Raw genomic sequence first — 9,377 nt, 5'->3', positions numbered from 1 at the left:
GGGGCTTAGGCGCGGGGCGGTTATAGGGGGCGGGGTGGGTAGGTGCAAATGGCGAGGTTTGGGAAAGTCAGTCGTCTTTTAAATGGAGACGGAGGGGACGCAGGCGAGGAAGAGTTTGGGCGTGGGGTGAAGATAGTGAAAGTTAAGACAAGCATGGAGGCAGAGAAGGAGTTGAGGGATCAGAAGAAGAGGGAGTAGTTTGGAGCTGGGCAGGGAGCCTCTGAGGCGGAGGAGAGGCTGAGGGAGACAGGCTTGGTTAGGGTCAGGGTTATCTTGTGAGAGAATAAGGACACCTGGGTTCAGACGGCCACCGACCCATGAACATAACTAGGGGGATTTTGAGCCAAGCCACACTCTCCCTGGCCTACCTAGGAGGGTTGTTTGTAAGGAAGAAGTGGAGAGGAGCCCCCCCAAAAAAGGTCACCTTGAGTTTATAGAAAAGTCAGGATACGAATAAATAGGGCATTATAATTAAGGGAATAACAGACTCAGCTTGATGTGGAGTGATGTTACACGATGACTCCTTTTGCACATTTAGAGGTGGAGTTGGATTGTTTACTGACAGACGTGCCCCCCCTGCACGCACACCATGGGTCTGCTGTCAAAATAGGCACATTTGTTATTTATTAATTACGTTATATAATATTTCCTCCACCTGGTGTTACCTTGCCCCTCCTGCCAACGCCAATGTCATCCTCCTGGCAGTCCTATGAGGTAGTTCAAGATTATAAGAGTTGGGTGGCAGAAAATCAGCTGAAGAGTTTCATACCTCATTGGGGACTTGGTTTTGGATTTCCCAAATCTCATTCTGACATACTAAAAATAAAGGAATATTGGGGAATTACTGTGGATGGCAGCAGGAAGAGAGGATGACCAAATATGAGAGGGACTGGCTCCCTAAAGGAAGCCACAAGCTTGAGTCTACAAGAGCAGAGCAGTTGAAGACAGGGCATTCTGGAGATTGCTCATTCATAGGGTTGCCATGGCTTAGAGGCATCTTGACAGCACAAGACAACAAAAAATTAAACCACACTTCTTCTCAAACATGTTTTATGGTTTCTTCATCTAAGGAGCAGTTTTAACCTGTAGCTTTCCAGTGTCTGGAGAAGTCCCATTGCACGTACATCTAACTGCCAATGTGCATCCAGCAGAGAATATGGCCAACACATGCACTGGAGTGTAAGGGATATTGCTATTAAGCAGAATAATATTCTGTACTTGCAAACTGAGGAAAACATGTTTGGGTCATGTAAATCCTTTAATACAAAAGTGTCAAGCAGAACAAAAGCAATTACACAAGTCAGGAGAAATAAAAAAGTATGTGGAACAGAAGCAGAATTCTTGTCTATTCATATCTGGGGCAAAAAAATAAATGGCTTCTATCCCATTTTTAATCCTACAAAAGAACCCCAAGTCAATTTATAACAATAAAATCTCAACACAGTTTTAATAAAATAGTCAAGGGCAGAGTAAAAGTAAATAAAGCAGGACTATAACTAGCATGATTAAAACATGCTATAACAACATGAGAATAAAGCTAGCTATAAAACAACAGACTTCTGGAATCTGGGTGCTGTCAGTTAAAAGGCGCTTTTTGTGGCTTACACCAGTTGAACTTTCTTTGCCTTGGAGCAAAGATGACAGTAACTGACAGGCGGGTGCATAAAGACACAGATGATTCTTCAGAAGGTTGTATTAAATGTTAGGAAAAGCACGGAGGAAAAAGATTTTACTGGCTAGTAAGACATATTAACAAAGGCATAAGATACACATTCCTGGAGAATATGTTCTACAGTTCGGGTGCTACTAATGGGAAAAAAATTATCCCTTTTGGCCACTTATTGAGCTTCCCTGACCCATTGATTTAAGAACTGATAAAGAAGGTGGAAGTGGGGATGTGGAAGAAAGAGGAGGATGAATTATTTTTCTATAATGATTTACTGGGTGATGCTGAAAGAAGTTGTGGATGGAGCTGAGAAAAGAGAAATTAGAGTATAATGAAAGGAGACTCCAACTCAGAAGTGGAGATATTAAAAGCAGTATTTGAATGAGGGGAAAAGGGTGCTAATAGAGAAATGAGAATGCTAATACTGTATAGAAGTGAAGGAGTTGAAGAGAAACAGTGGGAAGCAGTTAATGAAAATTATCATTGAGAAATAGGAGGATGTTGCAAGTAAGTAAGAAATCCTGCAGTGGCATTCAAGGTAGCAGCTCATTAATAAAGCAAAAGCTAGGAATGAAGAAAATTGTTAGGAGAACAGTGTGTTATATACAATGGCCACCTTTGAGTATGTTTGCTGCCTGAGAAGGAGCTTCAGTGGGCCAAGTGTTTCTGAACTACAGTATAGTGTCTAACTAATCCAAGGAAAGCTTCATCTGTCCAACCATTGCCTGCTGTGCATACAAGAACACTGCCAGAAGAAAAAGTATGCCACCATAACACCTTTTTTTAAAAACCAGTAACAAGATACTGTACTGTACGTTGATTCTGAATGATGGGCTATAGATACAGAGGAAGATTATATTAGTGGGCTATAATGTAATCTGCTATCCTATCCAGGCAATTTCTGTCATACTATGGTAGTTTTAGATTTTTGTAAGTAGGAGCAGGGACGTGGTGGTGCTGTGGGTTAAACTGCAGAAGCCTGTGTGCTGTAAGGTCTGTAGATTTCAGCTGTAAGATCAAATCCACGTGACAGAGTGCCTGTCACTTATCCCAGCTCCTGCCAACCTAGCGGTTCAAAAGCATGCAAATGTGAGTAGATAAATAGGGACCACCTCGGTGGGAAGGTCACGGCATTCCGTGTCTAAGTCGCACTGGCCACGTGACCACGGAAGATTGCCTTCGGACAAACGCTGGCTCTATGGCTTGGAAATGGGGATGAGCACCACCCCTTAGAGTCAAACACGACTGGACAAAAATTGTCAAGGGGGACCTTTACCTTTACCTTTAAGTAGGAGGCAGAACAAGCATCAGCTCCCTGCTGAGGATACCTCTTGTAGAGATATTTGAATTGCTTCAACCTGTTAAAGGGCAGAGGTGTAGTGGAGACAGAACTTACTAGATCAGAAAACTGGCACTTTAGATACAGGCAATTAAGACCCATTAATCTGATAAGGAATCTGTTCCTGTTGTAGCTCAGAACTGCTACAGCTGGTTTGTTGATAAAGATCAACACAGTTACCTTCATTTTTAAATGCTGGATGAGGTTATACTCCCTCTGAAAATACAGATGCACAAGCTGGGTGTGCTTCTGGATTCATCACTGAGCCTAGATGCCCAGGTTTCGGTGGTGGCCAGGAATGCATTTGCACAATTAAAACTAGTGTGCCAGCTGTGTCCATTCCCAGAGAGGTCTGTTCTGCCCACAGTGACACATGCCTTAGTTACATCCTAGCTGGATTACTTTGATGTGGTCCACATGGGGCTACCCCTGAAAAGTCCCTGGAAAAGACCCTGATGTTGGGAAAGTGTGAAGGCAAGAGGAGAAGGGGACGACAGAGGAGGAGATGGTTGGACAGTGTCACTGAAGCGACCAACATAAATTTGACCCAACTCCAGGAGGCAGGGGAAGATAGGAGGGCCTGGCGTGCTCTGGTCCATTGGAGTCACAAAGAGTTGGACACGACTTAACGACTAAACAGCAACATGGGACTACCTTTGGAGAGTGTTCAGAAACTTCAGCAGGTTCAAAACACTGCAGACAGATTGCTGACTGGGACTAGTTGCAGGGATTGCATGACCTCCGTTTCCCTGTTACAGCAGCTCCACAGGCTGCAGATTGGTTTCCGGGCACAAATCAGAGTGCTGTTTTTAACTTATAAACCCTAAACGGCTTGAGTCCAAGCTATCTCAAGGACCGCCTCTCCCTTTATGAGCCTGCCCAGGTATTAAGATCATCAGAGGAGGCCTTTCTCTCCGTCCCACCACCTTCACAGGTGTGTTTGGTGGGAAAACAGGACACAGCCTTTTCTGTCACTGCTCACAGAGTCTGTTACTCCTTCCCATGGGAGGCCAAACTGGCCCCATCTTTGCTGTCCTTCCACATGCAGACAAAGACTTCTCTCTTCAGGAAGGCTTTCCCTTAATGACTAGCTGTCTGAGAGAGGTTTTTTAAATGGATTTTTGTGCCTTGTTGCTTTAAATATGTTTTGTGGCTTATTTTGTTTACTTTTTTTAGCGTGGTATTTGTTTGGTCCTTCTTAAACATTTATATACTTACTGTTTTGACCCTTTAAATATTGTCTTTCAATGATGTAAGCCATCTTGGGTCCTCTTTAAGGAAAAAAGCAGGGTAAAATATTTTAAATAAATAATTACTCCTTAGGACTGTTATGATGAAAGTAAGTATAGTACAGTACTTCAAATACATCATTATCTCATTGTGTAGGTGCAGAAGTTTTACTTTCTTTCTTTTTCATTTTTTGTCTCATTCTTTCCTGTTTGAAGCATCCGTGAACTACCTCACTGAAGTGGACTATAGTCCACAAAAGATTATGCCATAGGACTCTTTGTTGCTTTTGTCTGGAGTAGCACTTCTCCTTTGCTCCTCTGGAAACTGTTTGCCTTGCAGTTGATACTGAGGCATTGACTGCTTTTCCCTTCTTCTCTGCTGTTATCGCCTCTCCTTCCTAACCCTGAACTTTGTTCTCCTCTATTCCTGCTGATATGATGATAAAAGAGTCAAGTAGTTCCCCAAGAGCTGGACTTCACCCCCACATTGCAGGAGAAGGTGCAGGATCAGCAGAGATGCAGAGGGAGAATCTGCCAAACAAGGGGAATTGGGGACAATGAACAGAAGGAATAGAACATGTTGCGGGGGAAGAAAGAAGCATAATAGGCTGCAGGAAGTCGAGGGCTGCATGCTATGTTCTGTCATTTTAAATCCTTTCTCCCTCATTTTTCCTGTGCCTTTTTTCTTCTGTCAGATGTCTCTTTTCCAACTTTGGAATGTGCTCAGAGGATAACAACAACAAATAATTGTCATTCATACTTTGCACACAGAGCAAGGTACTCAGGATGCTCCAACAACTGAGGAGGCAAAACACTAAAATTGTACAGGAAATGGGCTATAATAAGCAATAAGTGGATAAACTGAAGCTTCTGAACAATGAATAGTAGGATGTGAATGAGGAGATAACTATATTTTTAAAGAGTTGCTATGATTTGCTGAAGAAATACAGTTTTCTGTACATATGATTTTCAGTGTATATGTTTATTTCAAAGGCACTGCATATTGTCCTTTTTCAAAGAGCCAGTGCAGTGGGTAGACAGAGTGTTAGCTTAAGATGCAGAGGATCTGGGTTCAAATCCATGCTCAGTCACAGAAACTCATTGGCGGCTGGTAATGGCAGACTACTCCTTGGACAGAACATGTAGCTCAAAAAGCATTTTAGAGTTGCTATTAAATTGGGCATGATTTGACAACAGATAACAATCCTTCCCCAACCACAGCACTTTTACAAGTAAAAGAAACCTGCCCCTAATCTGAGGATTTTGCAATGTGAACTGACACAGGAGAGAGTTGCCGTGGGAAAAGGGTGGGGATGGAAACGAGGTAGAAGCTGGGTATCAATTTCATGAGGAAATTCAGTAGCATGTAAACTTGGCTCTCCTTGCAGGGAGCATTCCATCATTACCAAAAAGACAAATAGAGGAAAGAAAGCAGAACCCTAAAAGAAAGGACTTGGAACGTGAAAGCATAACAGTTCCAACAGGCACTTAAAGATATTTGAAAAAGAGAGGAGTGAAAGGGAGTGTAGAAGGAGGAATACGCATATAACACAGTGAAGACATTTAGGTATTCTAGAATAAGATTTTTTGTTGTTTAGTCGTCGTGTCCGACTCTTTGTCACCCCATGAACCAGAGCATGCCAGGCCCTCCTGTCTTCCACTGCCTCCCAGAGTTTGGTCAAAGTCATGGTGGTCGCTTCGGTGACCCTGTCCATCCATCTTGTCCTCTGTCGTCCTCTTCTCCTCTTGCCTTCACACTTTCCCAACATCAGGGGCTTTTCCAGGGAGTCTTCTTTTCTTATGAGATGGCCAAAATATTGAAGCCTCAGCTTCAGGATCTGTCCTTCCAGTGAGCACTCAGGGTTGATTTCTTTCAGAACGGATAGGTTTGATCTTGCAGTCCAGGGGACTCTCAAGAGTCTCCTCCAGCACCACAATACAAAGCATCAATTCTTCGGCGGTCAGCCTTCTTTATGGTCCAGCTCTCACTTCCATACATTGCTACTGAAAAAAACATAGCTTTGACTATGTGGACCTTTGTCGGCAAGGTGATGTCTCTGTTTTTTAAGCTGCTGTCTAGGTTTGTCATTGCTTTCCTCCCAAAAAGCAGGTGTCTTTTAATTTCGTGGCTGCTGTTCCCATCTGCAGTGATGATGGAGCCCAAGAAGGCAAAATCTGTCACTGCCTCCATATCTTTCCCTTCAGTTTGCCAGGAGGTGATGGTGCCAGTGGCCATGTTCTTAGTTTTTTTTTTGTTTTTTGTTTTTGATGTTGAGCTTCAGACCATTTTGTGTGCTCTCCTCTCTCACCCTCATTATGAGGTTCTTTAATTCCTCCTCACTTTATGCCATCAGAGTGGTATCATCTGCATATCTGAGGTTGTTGATATTTCTTCTGACAATCTTAATTCCAGTTTGGGATTCATCCAGTCCAGCCTTTCACATGATGTATTCTGCATATAAGTTAAATAAGCAGGGAGACAATATACAGCCTTGTACTTCTTTCCCAATGTTGAACAATCAGTTGTTCCATTTCTAGTTCTAACTGTTGCTTCCTGTCCCACATATAGATTTCTCAGGAGATAGACAAGGTGGTCAGGCACTCCCATTTCTTTAAGAACTTGCCATAGTTTGCTGTGGTCCACACAGTCAAAGGCTTTTGCATAGTCCATGAAGCAGAAGTAGATGTTTTTCTGGAACTCTGGCTTTCTCCATAATCCAGTGCATGTTAGCAATTTGGTCTCTAGTTCCTCTACCCCTTCGAAATCCAACTTCATTTTGAACTTCAAGGCCAAACTTAACTGTTGTTCCTTTTATTTCTTGACTCCCTACTTTAGCATTTCAATCCCCTATAATGACAAGAACATCTTTCTTTGGTGTCAGTTCTAGAAGGTGTTGTAAGTCTTCATAGAATTGGTCTATTTCAGCCTTTTCAGCATCAGTGGTTGGTGCATAAACTTGGATTACTGTGATGTTGAAAGGTCTGCCTTGGATTCGTATTGAAATCATTCTATCATTTCTGAGATTGTATCCCAGTACAGCTTTTCCCACTCTTTTGTTGACTATGGGGGCTACTCCATTCCTTCTATGGGATTCTTGCCCCACAATAGTAGATATGATAATCAACTGAATTGAATTCACCAATTCCTGTCCATTTTAGTTCACTGACACCCAAAATGTCAATATTTATTCTTATCATCTCCTGTTTGATGACATTCAGCTTCCCAAGGTTCATAGATCTTACATTCCAGGTTCCTATGCAGTATTTTTCTTTGCAGCTTCGGACTTTTCTTTCACTTCCAGGCGTGTCCGCAGCTGAGCGTCCTTTTGGCTTTGGCCCAACCACTTCATTAGCTCTGGAGCTACTTGTCCTTGTCCTCTGCTCTTCCTCAGTAGCATGTTGGACACCTTCCTACCTGAGGAATAAGATACAGTAATGCAAGAAAAAAAGAGGCCAAAAAGTTATTTCTTTTTAACAATAAGGCATTGGTTAATCTGAGGAATTTACCTGCCTTGAGGCACCAGAATCAGAGAACTTTACAGGAATATGGGCACATCATTTGGGACTGTGTTTGAAATGCCTTGGTTTCTGAGTATAGAATATATTTCTACTGAGGTCGGCTCATACACTCAGGTAAAGAAATCGCATCGCGGATCTAAGAGATGCAAACTAACGTGTAACTCTCCACTCCACCCCGGAACAGAGGACGGGATACGGTTCTTCCAAACCAGTGTGAACATGACAGAAAGTAGAACAGAGTCATCAGCCTCCGCGTGCGTGGGAAGGGGAGCGAGATGAAAAGGAGAGCGAGATGAAAAGGAGAGATCTTAACCCCATCGGCTCCCATGGGTGAGTGTTGGGGAGGTAAGAAAAGAGGGAGGAGCCCCGCCCCGTAATCTCTGGGATCCAAAGACTGACCGCCCCCCTGCCGCCGCCGCCGCCGCCGCCCCTGCTCCGGTAGCAGCCGGTTCAGCCCCATGAGCCGGGTAGAGAGGCAAACATCGGAAGAGAAAGAGGCGCAGAAAAGCGAGAGCTGGGCTGAGAAGGCGGATGAGAAAGCCAGAAATCTGACGAGAAAGCCGCCGCCGCAACAAGGAAACGGGCAGATCTACTACCAATCACCCAAAAGAGAGAAAACAAGCTGGGAATGAGAGAATATATTGGCCAAAAATGATCCAGGAAGCCCTGGAGAAACTAAACCCAAGCGAAGATCTAAGGAAGCCTTCCGAGAACAGGCGCTGCTGTCCGGAATAAAACGGTGACAGATGCGTGGGAGCGGAGCAAACAAGATCAAACCGATCTGTTTGTAACCTTCGCTGCTGTTTGGTTCTCCTCCTCCTTCGCTTCAGGGGAAACTTCGCAGAAGCAACGGTTGGAAAACGTAGGAGAGAATCAAAACCAAAGACGAGAGGTCCCACGCTGCCAGCATCTGTGGTTTGGAGCCCTTGAGCTGACTGCTACTGAGAAGTCCTGCATTTGAGAGAGATTTGCTTGATACCAGAACCAAAGAATGGTTAGCTGCTAGTACTCGCACCACAACTCGGTAGAAAGATCCCGTTTGGCCCTAAGAAGTCTGACGTTAGAACCCAAAGAACTCCTGCATTTCATCCTTCTAGAACCAACAGGAGGGAGATTCCGCTAGGCTGGAACAGAGGAGAGACTAGATCTGGCTATACTGTAATTTGAAACACACTTTGATTCCAAAGGCAGCAGCTCAGCATTTAAAGTAGTTACTGAGCAAATTTGGAATCAGGGATCCTAAACTAAGTTAACAAGCAGAGCCAGAGTGGAAGCATAGATTCTAGGAAATATTATTTGCAGCAACTTGCCCAAGACCACTTCCACAGAATACCAAGAAGTCTAATTGGACCAGCACATACACAGTGCATCCAAAGTTCTTCAGATTCTAGGAAAACCATCTACAGTGACTAACTCACAGTTCCTCTGGGTTCAGCACCAATTACTCAGGGCAATCTGCTTGCCCAGAGGCAAAATCTTGTTGACAGGGAGACCACCATGGAGGATGGACCGCGTCGGCGAGGTGGCTCTGAGAAAGGTCCAGCTAACGCAGACAAATCAGAAGGAGGTGGTGTTGCACTCAAGAAGGAGATTGGGCTGATGAGTGCATGTGGCATTATAGTGG

The 9,377-nt window shown here is 43.9% G+C and overlaps 1 protein-coding gene across 2 annotated transcripts in view; it reads left to right on the top strand.

The window, feature by feature from the left end:
- The window catches only part of SLC7A8 (solute carrier family 7 member 8), a 32,580-nt gene that overhangs the window by 8,223 nt on the left and 14,980 nt on the right, over nucleotides 1-9,377 (top strand). The window contains exon 1 of one of the 2 annotated variants that reach the window (XM_020809709.3): nucleotides 61-9,377. The exons of the other annotated variant lie outside the window; for it this stretch is intronic. Within the exon in view, the coding sequence (XP_020665368.3) occupies nucleotides 9,251-9,377 (127 nt within the window). The 5' untranslated portion in view covers nucleotides 61-9,250. Of the gene's footprint in view, nucleotides 1-60 lie in introns of those variants that run through there. 2 annotated transcript variants of the gene reach the window in all.

This window comes from Pogona vitticeps, chromosome 6 (assembly GCF_051106095.1).
Source record: "Pogona vitticeps strain Pit_001003342236 chromosome 6, PviZW2.1, whole genome shotgun sequence".
Classification (NCBI taxonomy): domain Eukaryota; kingdom Metazoa; phylum Chordata; class Lepidosauria; order Squamata; family Agamidae; genus Pogona; species Pogona vitticeps.
Note: the sequence above shows the minus strand (reverse complement) of the source record. Positions and strands in the feature narration are given on the sequence as shown.